This window comes from Myotis myotis, unplaced genomic scaffold, assembly GCF_014108235.1.
Source record: "Myotis myotis isolate mMyoMyo1 unplaced genomic scaffold, mMyoMyo1.p scaffold_m19_p_7, whole genome shotgun sequence".
Taxonomy (NCBI): domain Eukaryota; kingdom Metazoa; phylum Chordata; class Mammalia; order Chiroptera; family Vespertilionidae; genus Myotis; species Myotis myotis.
Genome location: NW_023416379.1, coordinates 56,635,695 through 56,651,608, shown reverse-complemented (window position 1 = coordinate 56,651,608; position 15,914 = coordinate 56,635,695). Strand labels below are relative to the sequence as shown.

The following is a 15,914-nucleotide window of genomic DNA, read 5'->3' as shown; positions in this document are numbered from 1 at the left end:
TAAATGCCAGTTTGTTTGTTTCTGAGAGAGAAAACATGCCATGGAAGTTTCAAAACCTGTAGGCCTGGGAGTCCAGATGTTATACTATGAACCATCAGTGAAGAAAAATGCATGCTGATAGGCACAATTTGGCCTAAAAGAGATAAGTGTTTAGCCACACAGAATGAAAGCAGAGGTTAGTGCCGGAGGGTGCCTCAGAGCAGGCAATGAACCCTGGACCCACCGCTTAGGGAGCCCCTGTATCCAGGCATGGTCAAGCAGTGGCAGTACTGCAATGGGTGAAAAAATGTGATGTGAACAGGCCGATGATGGCAATTTTCAAGGTCTTTCTCACTTCGATGGTAGGAAAAGTATCCCAAAGTGCCCTGATGTGCATAAAAGGGTACAGAAGTTTCTGAGAAGGTGTGGACTTGTGGTGGGGAGGCCACAACCCATGTGAGAACATCAACAATGATTGCCCAGGGCCATGTTAGCAGTCAGAGGAAGGTGCATGGACTAGAATCTTCTCTAATAAGAAGGAGTTGAGGTAAGAATCTTCATTTTATAAAATGTCTACCCACAAGAAACTTATTTTGAATAGGCAAGCTTATTATTGTTCATCACCATGATTTTAAAAGTTCAAAGCTAGGGCTGGGCAAGCTATGAGAAGAACAGAGTTAAATCTTTTAGTGTGAATCCCTGAAACTAAAATATTAAACCTACAATGCCTTGTCATTTTTTTCAAGTTAGAAAAAAATCACAAGATTTACACAAATTTTTGACTGAACATTTCGGATTAAACTCAAACATCTATTTAGAAGGAAATAAATGTTAATTAAGAATTAAAATATGTTTCCGTTTCAATGAAGCTTTCTTAATCAACGGTTAGTACTAATATTTAATTCAATTATGGTGTGTGTGTGTGTTTATAATACCAGGACGGCATTACCTCTCAAAAAGAGATCTCCACCGTGTACACAGTTCAGTTTAACCTCAATCAAAACACATTGAAATAATTATTGTCAACTTCAGTCACTGCTCTTTTAAATAAACTTTGTTTAAATTCTCTCCATTTAAAATTAAAGATATACATATATATGTTTAAGAATTTTGAATTGATTTTAACAAACAAAATGGTATACCAGAGCATCATGTCAGATTTTATGCATGATATATAAAGTATATTACAACCTCAAGGTTAACTTCTATAATATTATTGAGTTTCCTTTTCAAGCATTTGTAAACAGGGCCTTCATAATCAAAATTAATTGGCATTTAAGCTTAATTAAAAGAAATTAAGTATGCTTCAAAAACTTTTTCTGCTCAAATAAATAGGAGAAAGAAACAACATACCCTTTCTTCACCCTGGCAAAATCAAATGCCATCTGTCTGTAAGAGAAAGCCTTTTCATTTAAATATCTACTATAGCGCCTTATGAAGGTAGACATATCATAACCTGGGGAAGGAGCAGAGGAAATAAAACTAATTAATAAAATACCTTCAATTGTGCTTTGTTTAGTACCAATTCCTTTTAACTCTCCAATGTAAATAATTCTAGGGTGAGGTCAATAAGTGTATCAGACAAGCCTCATTTAAAATACTACTGCAGGCAAAATTGCTTTGCCATGAGACATTCCAAGACTATTCAGTTCAGCTATGCTATCATCCTTGATCAGAATGTCTACTCTGATTTTTCCTTGCAGTTTTGTTCACTGTTTCAAATAACAGCCTGTTTTAGACTTAATAAGTGCAACTCTCTGAGAACTCTCCACTTGCTTGGTGTGCCTGCCTTATATGTAATAGCAACCAGCAAATATGATGAATGAACAGATGCATGCCATTTGAGTTCTATTCCGTTATAAAGAACACTCCTTCAGGACTGTTGCCTGTTTTTTAAATTGGGAAAGTACCTTTCATTTCACTGCTTCTTGCACCATTATAAACAAACAACTGTGGGTCTAGCAAAACCACTGTTACTATTTAAGGTAAACACTAGAAAGACAAAAATAAAATCTACATAATTTACATGCTGAGTTCTTTTAACAATGAGATATTTAAAAACTATTATAAACTACCTATAGTCAGGGTGTCCCATAATTATTCATTCAAAGTGTACATATACTTTGGGTTAAATGTGAAAAGAAAGAAACATCAATTGAGCTATCAAAAAATGTATGTACACCCAATACTTTTCATTTTTTCTTAAACACACAGTTATAATGATTTTGTATTAATAACTTCATTTCGAAAATAAAAATAATTAGACACAATAAACATTAGCAAAAACACCATAAATATTCTCACCATGGGATCCACTTTTGTCCAAAAAATTGCTGAGATTGAATAGTGTATTTCTAGAAGCCAAATACTGAATAAATCTCTGAAAAACAAAAATTAGAATCAAACACCAATGTTCTCAAATTATACTTTTAAATAATTTCTGATATTAAAGGGAATTTTTATTTTTACAAATTGTCACTCTTTTCCTTTACTTCGTTATAAATCTTCCTAGTCTCCTGACTTTCTCTGAAGGGGGAAAAAGCCTGAATAATACTTACTGAGTTAGAACTAAATTGTATGATCTTTCATTTCTATATATATTGGAAACACTATAACTTAATAAGATTCTCTATGCATCCTATACAAAGTGGGAAATTTTTATATTATTAATTTTTTCCAAAATTAAATATGTTTATGAAAGCAATTTTCACTTAAAGGCACAAAGAAATACTTCCTATGGGAAAAAATAATTTTATTGTTCCTTTTCCCTAACATATTTGCCCACTAATACATTGACATGGTAAATACACTTAGATACCAGTAATACTGAATACTTAGATAGCTCTAATAAAATGTCTAACCACATCTGCTTTTTGAAAAATAGCAAAATAGATTAAAATTGTACTCTAGAAGAATATGAACCAAGATTTCCTCTTCTTTTTCTCCTAATGAGTGAAAGCCCAAAGGGCCTTAAGTCATCATCATACTCTTCCTCAACAGCCTCATTCCCCCACCAAAAATAGGCAAGTTTACTTAGTTTACCTCATTTCCATGCACCATGAGATGATGTGTTGTGACTAAAGCTTTAAATACAACCACCCAGCTACTGTTTGTTGCTCGTTCAAAGAGCGTGTCGGCCATCTGCGGAATATTAACATTGGTCTCATTGGTAGCCTGGATCAAATCTATGAACATATAGAAGATATCAGTCAATTATATTAGTCATTAAATACAAAAATTCATTTCAAATGTTAAACGTTTAAACCTGTTCACTAAAATGAATTCAAAATTGCTTTGAAAATAGTTAATAAATTTTTTAAAAGTTAAACTGTATTATTTTTACACATACATTTATGTGTTTTTTCTTAAGCTTAGTTTTTTTCTATTGAATCGTCTTCTAAATTTTATATGTTTTCTATTACCAATGTCATTTTTTAAAAGTACAAACCGCAGGAAAGCTAAGCCTCATATTAGTCATCTTTTTTTTTTTTTTTTAATACATTTTATTGATTTTTTACAGAGAGGAAGGGAGAGGGATAGAGAGCCAGAAACATCGATGAGAGAGAGACATCGATCAGCTGCCTCCTGCACGCCCCTTACTGGGGATGTGCCCGCAACCAAGGTACATGCCCTTGACCGGAATCGAACCTGGGACCCTTCAGTCCGCAGGCCGACGCTCTATCCACTGAGCCAAACCGGTTCTGGCAATTAGTCATCTTGGTTATCCCTCCAAGCATAATTGTCTCAAACATGTGGACACTTACTCTAGGCATCATTTGAAGTCAATAACATAAATGTATTTTTTGAAACACAATAGCTAAAAGCATATTTCACTTGGATTTTAATTTTGATGGATGTTATAAATATATTTGTCACATAAGTGTCAGAATGAGAGCAATAGTAAAAGGAAAGAAGTTTACTACGCCCATCCAAGCTTTCAAAGAACATCATGCATGCATTAAATTACTATAATTTGACTCTAGTTCCTAAGGGAGTAAAACTTTATAATACATTCACTATCCTACATATTATCAGTATGATTCCAGGTCTATCTCAGGGGAAAATTTTTTTTTACAGTGGCCAAGAGGGGCTTCCCAGCATTCAGAAAACATGGTGAGTATTGTCAAAAAGCTAGCAGAGGCAACCCAAGATCACAGGCTTACAAAATAAATCTAAGCCACACCTGGGCAGTGAGAAATTAAGAGGCAACAACACCTTAGACTTCTTTTGCATGCCACACCCACCATTCAGAGAACTGCATGTGATTCCCATTTCCTAGGTAATCCCATGCAACCAACACAGAGGCAAACCCATGCTTTTCTTTACTCAAAATACACACTCAGTAATCATTAAGCTATGTATTTGTTTTATGCACTTCTCTATTTTATTATAAATAAGGTTTTAAAAAGTTGATACTCCATCACTGAAATAGCTATTAATTTCTTAAAGGGTATTGATAACTGTTCTGAGTTACAAGTGGACCAAACCAGGCTTATTTCTGACTTTATTTTAAATTCCATTCATCATCCCTGTCCCCTTAACGCCCTTCCCTCAACATTCCTTTATTGGAATTCTATTCATCCTTCAAGAAATCTTTCCTGGTCCCTTTTAAATGTAGCCCCATGTGATCTCTCTCTGTTTTAAAACTTGAGGCGCTTTGTTCTTGCTGGGTGTTCAGATTAGATGTGTCACTGTCCTAAGTTCCTGCCATACCAAAGCTCCTGGAAGAGGGAAACAGTCATACCGATGTCTTGTTTCCTGTGCAGCACTTCACAGAACACAATGCACAGTAAACATCTGCGGAGCAAAATGTATAAAAGCTACACTTTAGCCCCAAATATAAGGAGTTCTTTGAAAAAGAAAAATCACTATGCTATCACATTGTTTTCTGAGACAATATCATAGGATTAATTGAAATTCTGTTCCAGTCATAAATTCTTCTATTCCTTTATTTACTGAACTGGGCTAAGGGAATATAGAAATGCACTGCTGATCAGAGGAGACAAAAGCATGGTCAGATAATAGAGAAACCCCTCTAAGAGATGAGTAAAGAGAGACAACATAATAGTAGAAGGAGTCCCAAGCCAGAGCCCGGCTCAGCCCCTGTCCAGGTGTGTGACTCTTTGGCAAATTAATATCCCTTTGACTCAGGTCCTCATCTTTTAAATTGGGGTAATAATTACTACTTTTCAGGGCTATTAGAAGAATTGCAAGTGGTCTGAACAAAGTAGGTGCCCCAAATAAATGTTTGTAAATACTGTTACACATATACTGCATTATGAAAATACAGTGAGATTTTAGGAAGGATTCCATGGAAAGGACCCTAAACTCAGTTATGACCTGCGACAGGAATGAGAAGTACATTTTTAGCAAGTTTGCAAAGTGTGGAGCCGTAAGAGGTGCTGTGTCCTTTGACAAATGTGGGGGTCTCAGGGCTAGGTGTGGGCAGGTGGTGGGGAGAAAGTTAAGAGCAAGGGAATGGCCCGTGAGGGATCTCACACAGGACATTAAAGAGTTTGGATTTCACCCTATGGACTAAGGGGACTCTTGGAAAAGTACCAATAAGATTTCACTTTTAGAGTCAACCACGTTATTCAGCAACCACTAAATGCTATCTGCAAGGTAAGCAGAGGCACAGGACGAGGAATAATCATCTTTGCCTGGAGACACTAAAAGACATGAAAGTGGCAAGTTAAAAAGCCCAGTTGAAAGTCAGATGAGGTGAGCTTAAACTAAACTAGTAGTGGAAATCGGAGGAGATAATGAATGGGGAACAGAAAGATATTTATGAGGTACAACTGACAGGATTTGCAAGTGCGTAAATGGATATGAAGAGGCAAAAGGAAAAGAAACCCTGAACAAGTCCAGGTTTCTGGTTTGAGGTCCAGGTAATGCTTTTCACTGAAATTGAAAGAGAGTTGTTTCAAAGAAGTTATGAACTACTAGAGGCCCGGTACATGAAATGTGTGCACGGGTAGTGTGGCGGGGGAGGGAATAAGTGTCCCTCAGCCCGGCCTGCACCCTCTCCAATCTGGGATCCCTCTCACAATCCAGGACCACTGGCTCCTAACCACTCACCTGCCTGCCTGATTGCCCCCTAACAGCTTGCTCCCCCATGCCAGCTTGATTGTGCCCCTAACTGCTTGCACCTTGTGCTGTCCTGATCTCGCCCCTAACTGCTTGCTCCCCTGCACCAGCCTTATCTCACCCCTAACTTCTTGCTCCCTCACCAGCCTGATCGCCCCTAACTGCTTGCTCCCTTGCTGGCCTGATCACCCCTAACCGCCTCTGCCTCAGCCCCCGCCACCATGGTTTTGTCTGGAAGGAAGTTGGACATCTGGAAGATATCCAGTCAACCCGGCCTAATTAGCATATTACCCTTTTATTAGTATAGATTTTGGACATGATATATTTGAAATAGCTGTTGGAGATCTAATATGACCAATAGATTTTAATGTAACAGTATAAATGTTCACTGACATGGTTTCAGATTCAACATTACAATTTAAATTTAAGAAACCACCACTTAGAGAGTTGTGGTGTAGTATCAAGAATGTCCTGAAAAGGCTTTTAAAAAGGTTCTCTCTTTTCTAATTGGATATCTGTGTGAGGCCAGATTTTCCTCATATATTTCAACCAAAACAATATATTCCAACAACCTGTATACAGAAACAGATATGAGCAACCATCTTCTTTTGAACAGGATATTAAAGAGATGTGAAAAGACATAAAACCAAACATACCACTCTTCTCACTACAGTCCTTGTTATAGAAAATAATTATTTTTCTCTAAAAGTATTTTTTGTGCTAACATCAATTGGTTTCTTATTGTTATTTTAAAAAGAAAAATATTTAAAGACTTTTTGTTTTGATGTCGAATACAGTAATTATCTAAAGACATAAATCACATAAACAAAAACTTCGAATTCCTCAATAATTTAAGAGTACTAAAAAGCCCTGAGAACAAACAGCTTGAGAGCTGCTTTTCTTGGTATATGCCTAAAAAGGGAATTGCTAGGTTGTAGGGCATGCATATATTTAACTTTACAAAATGCTTTTACACAGTAATTGCACCAAATATATGCTCATCAGTAGTTTATATGATTTTCTCTTGCTTTACTTCCCCACCAAATAAGGGTTTTCATTTAAAGAATTTCAAATAATTCCACAAAACAAAGTATGGACATAAACATGCAAAAATATTATTGAAAATTGTGAGAATCTAAATGTGAAATATCTGTCATATTTGAAATTCTTAGAATTGAAAGTCTTAATTGAATTTTGGGAGACAGATACGGTATCTTTTGAGTAGTTTTAAAAATAGCTTTTTTGAAATATAATTGACATACAAAAAAACCCAGCACATATTTAAAATATACTATTTGGTAGGTTTTTACAAACATATGCACCATTAAACTATCAGCAAAATCTAGACAATGAACATATCCATCACCTCCTAAAGGTTTCCTCAAGCTTTTTTATAATTCCTCCTTCTTACCTTTCCCCGTCTCCATCCCTGTGTCCCTTAACAATCACCAATTTGCTGTCAGCCACTTTACATTAGTTTTTGTTTTCCAAATTTTCTATAAAGCGAATCATATTTTGGGGCACACTGGACAAGTCTAGCTTCTTTCACTCAACATAATTATTTTGAGACTTGTTGTTTCATGTATCAATAGTTTATTCCTTTTTATTGGTGAAGTGTGCTCATCATATGGACATACCAAAACTCTGTGTCCACTCACCTACTAATGGACATTTGGAGAGGCTGCAGTTTTTGGTTTTTACATGTAAAACTGCTATGAATATTTGTGTACAAGTATTTGTATGAACATATGCTTTCATTTTCCTTTGAGTAATAGCTGAGTGGAATATTTAAGTTATTTGAAAGTAAATATTTAAGTAACTGCCAAACTACTTCCAACGTTGTATCATGTTACTAGTACATTCTCACCAGCAGGGTATGAGCAGTCCAGTTTTTGCTGTTGTTTCATTGTTCCCATTCTAACAGGTGTGACAGGGTATCTCCTGGTGGTTTTTCTTTGCATTTCCCTGATGACTAATAATGTTAGAGATTATTTCCATACGCTTTTCATTAGTTTGTCATTGGCATACATTCTTTACCCATATTTATTGATTGTTTCTTATTATTTCGTGATTCTGAATCAAATACTCTAGGAGATACATGATTTGTAAATATTTTCTCCAAGTCTGTGACTTCCCTTTTCATTCTCTCAACAGTGGCTTTCAGAGAACAGAAGTTTTTAATTAGAAGGTCCTATTTATCAAGTTTTTCTTTTATGGATTGTCACGTAAGAAATTAAGTCAAAGTCACAAACATTTTCTCCTATGCTTCTAGAAGTTTAAAAATGTTATGGTTGTAAAGTTAGATCTATAATATATTGTTAGTTTTTATAAATGGTCTGAGGTATGAATATATGGTCCTTTTTGGATTGTAATATCAAGTTGTCCCAGCATCATTGGTTGAAAAAAACTATCCTTTTCCTACTGAATTGCCTTTGAACCTTTGTCAAAAATTAATTGACCACATAACTTTGGGTCTATTTCAGGATTCTGTTATTTTGATTGATCTATTTGTCTATCTTTACCCCGATACCATGCTACCTGGATGAATGTAAATTTATAATAATTCTTGAAATTGGGTAGTGTTAGCCCTCCAACTTTGTTTCTTTTCAAAGTTAGTTTGGCTCTTTTAGAACCTTTGTATTTTCATATGAGTTTTAAACTGAATTTGTCAACTTAAAAAAATGTCTGCCGGGATTTTGATGGAGATTATGTTGAATCTCTATATGAATTTGGGGTGAACTGGAATCTTAACAACATTGAGTCTTCCCATCCATGTTCACAGTCTGTCTCTCATTTAGATCTGCTTTAACTTGTCTTAGCAATGTTTTTAGATTTTGCTGATAGTTTGATGAGTGCATATGTTTATTAAAACTTACCAAATAGTATACTTTATGTATGTCCAGTTTTTTTTCTGTCAATTATAGGTCAAAAAGGCTATTTTTAGTATTTCAGTGTTAGGTATATTTTGCCAGATACATTCTCAAAGTATTTCATATTCTTTTATTATTTCCTGAATGGTATTATTTTCATTTAAACTTCTAAATGTTCACTGCCAATTTTGAGAAATAAAACTTATTTTTATATTTTGACTTTGTAGCCTGCAACTTTGCTAAACTAATTGAGTTCTTTTTGGTAGATTCCATCATATTTTCTTCATAGATGATCATGTTATTTGTGACAAAGTCAGTTTTACTTGCAATCTTGATACTTTTGTTTTGTTTTGTGTGTTTTTTATTTACGGCACTGGCTAGAATCTTCTGTAATTTGAATAAAAATGGTGAGAGAGGACATCCCTGTCTTTTCTGATCTTAAGAGGAAAGCATTCATCTTTCACTAGTAAGTGTGATGTGAGCTAAAAGTTTTTCATAGATGTTCTATTGTTTTATGTTGGGCTGGGAAAGTGCCCTTCTAGTCCTAGTTTGCTGAGAGCTTTTAGCATGAATGGATATAGTATTTTGTCAAATGTATTTTCTGCATTTATTGAGATGATCATATAGTTTCCTTTTATAATGTCTGTTATTATGGTGAATTACATTAATTAATTTTCAACCTTGCATTCTTGGGATAAACCCCATTGGTCATGATGTTTTATCTGTTATTACATTTGATTTGATAAAATTTTTTAAAAATTTTATGTGAAGGATATTGGTCTATTATTTTTCTTTTCTTACAATGTCTTCATCTGGTTTGGGGATCAGTGTAACACTGGCCTCATAGAATAAGTTGAGAAGTTTTGGGAGAGTTTGTATAGATTTAGTATTACCTCTTTTTTTAAAATATATTTTTATTGATTTCAGAGAGGAAGGAAGAGGGAGAGAGAGAGATAGAAACATAAATGATGAGAGAGACTCATTTATCGGCTGCCTCCTGCACACTCCCTACTGGGAATTGAGCCCACAACCAGGGCATGTGCCCTTGACTGGAATCGAACCTGGGACCTTTCAGTCCACAGGACAATGCTCTATTCACTGAGCCAAACCAGCTAGGGCATTATTACCTCTTTTTTAAATGTTTGGTACAACTTACTAATGAAGTCATCTGGACCTGGAGAGTTTTCTATGTTAGACTGCCTTTAAAAAACATCACAATAAATTCAATAATAAATTCAATAATAAATTCAATTTATTTAATTGATATAGGGTTACTCAGATTATTTTATGTATTTCTGAATGAGCCTTGGTAGTTTGTGCCTTTCCACAAGTTTGTCCTTTTCATACAAGTTGAGAATTTATTGGCATCAAGTTGTTAGCAGTATTCCCTTTTTGTCCTTCTGTAGAATCAGTAGTGATGTCTCTTCTCTCATAATTACCTGATATTGATCATTTATCTCTTCTTTCATTTTTTTCTGATTGGTCTAGGAAAAGGCCTTTCAATTTTATCTGTCTTTTCAAAGGACCCTCTCCATCTCCACAATTCAGGAGACCATTAGGATCCAGCTGGGTCCTCCATCCACCCTTTGCTATGGCCTGGAAACTCTCTCATGGCAGTAAGTTGGGACAATCCTAGAATTCACCTAGTTTGTTTTCCATCTCTCAAGGATCATGGTCCTCTACTGCCTGATGTCCAATATATTTAAAAGTTATTTGATAAACTTTGTGCAGTTTCTCAGTTGTTTCAGGAAGGAAGATAAATACAGAACCTGCTACTCCATCTTTCCACAAAGGATAAGTCTCTCCTTTTTGGCTTTAAGCAACTGAAAATATGTTACAAAAGCTATCTAAGGCAAGATATCATCATCAAAATAAGAGACTCTAATAAAGAGATATAAGTGGGATGACAACTTTAACTTTTAGGAGTTGTAAATAATTGTTCACTAAAACAAGAAAATACCAACAAACCTAAATAGCTCTCACATTTGTGATCACCTACTTTTTCCCCACGACTATGTGAGACTCTCGGGAGAACTGTGGCAAGTCTAGGCAGGTCTGGACATGTAAAATGAAATGACTTAGTGAGGGTTTAGGTGGGAGAGATGCCTAAAGGGGAAGGGCTAAGAGCTACATAAATGAGACCAGGGTGGAACAGCAAGAGCAAGAAGTGATGACCCTCAACTGTTAACTGTAGATAACACAGATGAATGGAGTGGGAAATAAAAGAATGGACACCTGCCTGAGAGTTTACAGACATAAAGGGGAGAAGTTTATAAATGCGCCCAATATGATAAATAGCATTTGCAGAATTTAACAACAGTATCTTTCTTAAAATAAATTATTCTTTAAATTTAAACGTACAAACTGTGAGCTTTAAAATTTTTCACTTACCCTAGTCCAGTAGTCAGCAAACTGTGGCTCACGAGCCACATGCGGTTCTTTGGCCCCTTGAGTGTGGCTCTTCCACAAAATATCGACTTCTGCGAATGGGCCACGAAGTTTCAATTGCACTGTACATGCACGCCCACATGTGGTATTTTGTGGAAGAGCCACACTCAGGGGGTCAAAGAGCCTCATGTGGCTCACGAGCCACAGTTTGCCGACCACTGCCTTAGTCAATACAGCTGGATAAAAACTTTATTTGTATTTTTATATTACTACATGCAAAATGGAATATAATCTAGTTTCTAAATTATTTAGGTAACTTCTTTCATCTTCAATACAAATATGTATATTTTGTAAATACTCTGTAGTCCTTTGTAAAAATATATGCCCTCCAAGCCCCCTTATTTGTTCCCCCATATAATTATGGCAGATTCAAAATTAGGAGATGCAGTATATGTACAGCATAGACAGGTCATTCAGTTAAGGCTTTGCAGCCAGACCAGACCCAGTTTAATTACAATCTATTACTTAATAATTGTCTGATCTTGAGCAAAGTTGTCCCTCTTAATCTCCATTTCTGTATTACTATGGTGAGGATAATAATAGCACCTATGTGACAGCTGTTTTATTAAAGTGGGTAAGGGAAGCAAAGAATCTAGAGCCTGATACATTATAAGGGAAGGCTATCAAAGTACTAGCACAGAGCCTGATACACTATATCCACCCCTTATAGTGTATCAGGCTCTGTGCTAGATTGGTTGCATTAAACATCTTCTTTTTTTCTTTCTTTCTACCTATCTACCATGTATTTATCTAAAATACATATGGATATATGTTATACTATCCTATCCTATATAATAAAAGCTCAGTGACCGAACAACATAATGACCAGAAGGACCAGTGGACCAGTCACTATGATGTGCACTGAGCACTAGGGGGCAGACACTCAATGCAGCAGATGCCCCCTGGTCATCAGTGCGCTCCCACAGTGGGAGTGCTGCTTGGCTGACTGTGATGAGCAATGCTCCCACAGCAGGCGATCCCTGCAGGCCACGCCCCGCCAAGAATCCCATGCACCAGGCCTCTAGTATATATATAATATAGTAGTATATATTAATAGGGGTAGATACACAATTATAATTAGATCTACCCTTTGGCTACCTATATCAAAAGACTTGGCATACTATGTTAATTAATTCAGTTAATTCATTCATTAACAAATATTTTCTGAATGCTTATCATGTGTCAGACCCCGTTCTATCAGCTGGAGATACCTTAGTGAGCAAAAGAGATATCTGCCTTTCATAGATCATACTTCCTAATGGAGGGCACAAACAACTAGAGATACAACGTCAGGCAGAGATAAGCACTGTGATAAGAAATAAAGTAAGGGAGTACAAAGTAATAGTGGGTACTATTTCAGATAGAGTGATCAGAAAAGGCCTCCCCAGGAAATGATAGTTACGAGTCCTAAAGGCATTGAGGAAGCCAGTCATTCAGTCATCTTTGGAAGGAATGTTTCATGGAGAGCAAACAGCAAATGCAAAGGTCCTGAGGTGAGAACGTGCCTGAAAGGTTAAAGAAACAGCAAGAAAGCCAATGTTTCTGGAGAACAGCAAGGGAGAAAGTGGCAGAAAGAGAATGGACCAAACCAGTAGCAATGCATTACAGCCAGGAAGGACTTGGTATTTCATGGAAATGCAATGGGATGTTGTTTGAGGGTTTTGGTCAGGGAAAGGATGTAACCCAACTTATATTATGAAGAATTACTATCGTGGCTATATGGAGCATGAACTAAATGGGGGAGTGAAGTTAGGGGGATAAAGGTACCTCTATTGTCTGAAACACCTACAATGATGTCCTCAGAGTTATGTCAACATTTAAGCATCATGGCAAACTATACTTTCAAAGTGCTCTAAACATGGGCCAGTTTGAGATGCAGGCAACAGCAACTTTTCAAAATGAACATTATAAGCTGCCACGATTCCTCTGAGCAATTGGGGTATAGGATAGACTGAACATGATGCTCCCCGAATGCAGCATCACGACTTATGGCGCTTCACGGAGCCAGCACAAGTGCCCAGCCACCTGCCTGCACAACTGGACCCAGGGCGTGTCCCACTATTGCTTGGGATTGGGGGGAGGAAGTGAGGACGCAGTCCATGTGCCAAACATTGCATCCTCAGTTGATTCCAGGGTGGTAGACAATTATTAGGACAAAAATTAAAAGTTTACTTTTTGCCTTTTAGGATCTGTACACAGCTGGTTCTTGGCATTAACAACATAACTGTTAGGCAAATCACTGGATTTCTTCAGCACAGCGTCTTCATTCGTGAGGTAATCACATCTGTCCATTGGCCATAATACTACATTGCTCTTATAGTTCATCCTCTTCCAATGGTTTTCTTAACAATCAAAATGGGGTTCTCAAAAGAACTCTGTGCTGTAAGGAACAGATGTGAGCAGAACTGGGTATGTGGGGTGGAGGGGGGGTGGAGGGACTGAGCAAAAAAGAAGAACTTAAGGACACAGTAAACAGTGTGGTCATTGCTGAGGGATGAGGGGAGACAGAGGAGGGTATAGGAGGGATATGTGGTGATGGAAAGAGACTTGAGTTGGGGTGGTGAATACCCAATTCAGTGTACAGATAATGTATTGTAGAACTGTGCACCTGAAACCTACATAATTTTGTTTGCCAGTGTTACCCCAATAAACTAAAAAATATATTAAAAATGTAGAGTATTATAGAGGTAGACATTTGTAACAGACCACTGAAACAGAAGATCATGGTGTTCTGCACAATCCACAAAGAATCTCAAGCCAGTCCTCCAAGCTGGCAGGAACCACTGGGAGGGCAGCCTTTGCCGACTTCGTTGCCAAGGAGATTGTAGAAGATATTGCAGCCTGGGTTTCTGATTTCCTGCTACTGCCACACGATGACCAACTGCCTACGTCTAGTCTGCAAGTGTGTCAGGTAAAGTCACCCATGTCCTGTTTCCATGATGGCCTTAAGTTTTGTGGGTGTTTTTTGGTGTGTGTGTGTGTGTGTGTGTGTGTGTGTGCTTATTGACAGAGCCTTGGACTGAAAATACGTTTAAGGGATTTAAATTTAAATGAGCTCAAAACAGTACTTTTGGAGTCCCTGGAAAAGAACTTGCCATGTTAGGAAGTGTGCCATATCCAACACTGATCAAACATGCATGTCTTTTGAAATATCTAATCTAAGATCCTCAGGCTCTAACCAGAGCCCATCACTGCCTACTGCCCTCAGAAAAGAGCAGCCATTTCATCTTCAGCCCGCTCTTTATACCCAACACTTCCTTTTGGAGTGCTCTAGAACCAGGAAAAGAAGCAATACTTCACAGTTAGGACTCAAGCAGCAGGAGCAAGGCAGCAGTGTTCTGTTCCAATCAAGCTCCCTACCCACATATGTGAAACTTATGTTTCCTAAAAATAAATCATACCCCTAAGTGGCAACTCCTGTAGCAGAATTCAGGACTTTTCTCCTTTGCTGTTTCTACAGCCTCATCTCTAAGATATCTCCCAAAGCTAGTCCAGGGCTGGATCTTATCTTCCTTCTACTCCTGCTCTTCCCCTAGGCAAGAATCCTTGGCAACACCAGCATTATTCCATCTCATTGGCCTTACCCAAAGTCTTCTTGTTTTCATACTTCAGGACTTTCTACAGAACTTCCTAGAAGGAAATATCCAAAAGACCCAAGTTCATTTTCTTTCTGGAATACCCAGGAACACACCTTTAGTTCATAATACTAATCTACCTATCTGCCTGCCTATCTATCTATATATCTATCTATCTATCTATCCACACACATGAACCATATACACCATACACACACACATACACACACCATATACACTACATATACAAACACACAAATATGAACCTTACCTAGTAAAAGGGAGAAAAAGAATTAAATGAAATGAAAAGATTATATAAACCTCTCTCCTTCATATATATATCATATAGATATATATGTATACATATATATATCCTTAATTCTTAAAAAAATAAAACAAAGAACTGAAAATGTTTTAGAGACATTGAAGAGAAGTTTCTGAGACTCCATTTACTGATGAATAAGTGCAGGGGAAAAATGAAGAATACTCAGAAATTCAGATATTACAGTTGGCAGCAGCAGAGCGGTAAATCAGGAAGTCAACCCCGGAGGACCCAGGCCCCCTCCCTATCACTTCTTTTTCCGCAAGCTCTGCACCGCTGAGAACCTCCACCAGCCTACCCCACACTACACTCTCCTATCCAGCAGGTGGAAAAAATAATCAAGTTCCTAGTTCCACCGTAGTGCAGGGGCCAGGAGGAAAAGCTCTTACTGATGTTTCGGAATGGAACTCATCCAGACCTTAACAACATTATAACAATGATTAATAGTTCAGTCATATGCTCTAGGTACATTACGGTTAATACAGGCTCTGGTGAGTTAGCTGGAGAATTTAAATACTTATTAGACTATTGTAGAGGAAAACGATTTTTAATATTTACAAAGTTCCAGTGTTCAGCCCTGGCCGGTGTGGCTCAAGTTGATTGAGTGATGTCTGGTGTGCACCAAAAGGTCGC

General features: G+C 37.1%; 1 protein-coding gene across 10 annotated transcripts in view; it reads right to left on the bottom strand.

Annotated features, from left to right (window-relative positions):
- Window positions 1-15,914, bottom strand: part of SNAP91 (synaptosome associated protein 91) — a 125,830-nt gene that overhangs the window by 80,157 nt on the left and 29,759 nt on the right. For all 10 annotated transcript variants that reach the window (XM_036318100.1, XM_036318099.1, XM_036318102.1 and 7 more), the window contains exons 3-5: window positions 3,022-3,164; window positions 2,284-2,359; window positions 1,333-1,435 (exon numbers count right to left, since the gene is read on the bottom strand). In XM_036318100.1, the coding sequence (XP_036173993.1) occupies window positions 1,333-1,435; window positions 2,284-2,359; window positions 3,022-3,164 (322 nt within the window). The remainder of the gene's footprint in view (window positions 1-1,332; window positions 1,436-2,283; window positions 2,360-3,021; window positions 3,165-15,914) is intronic.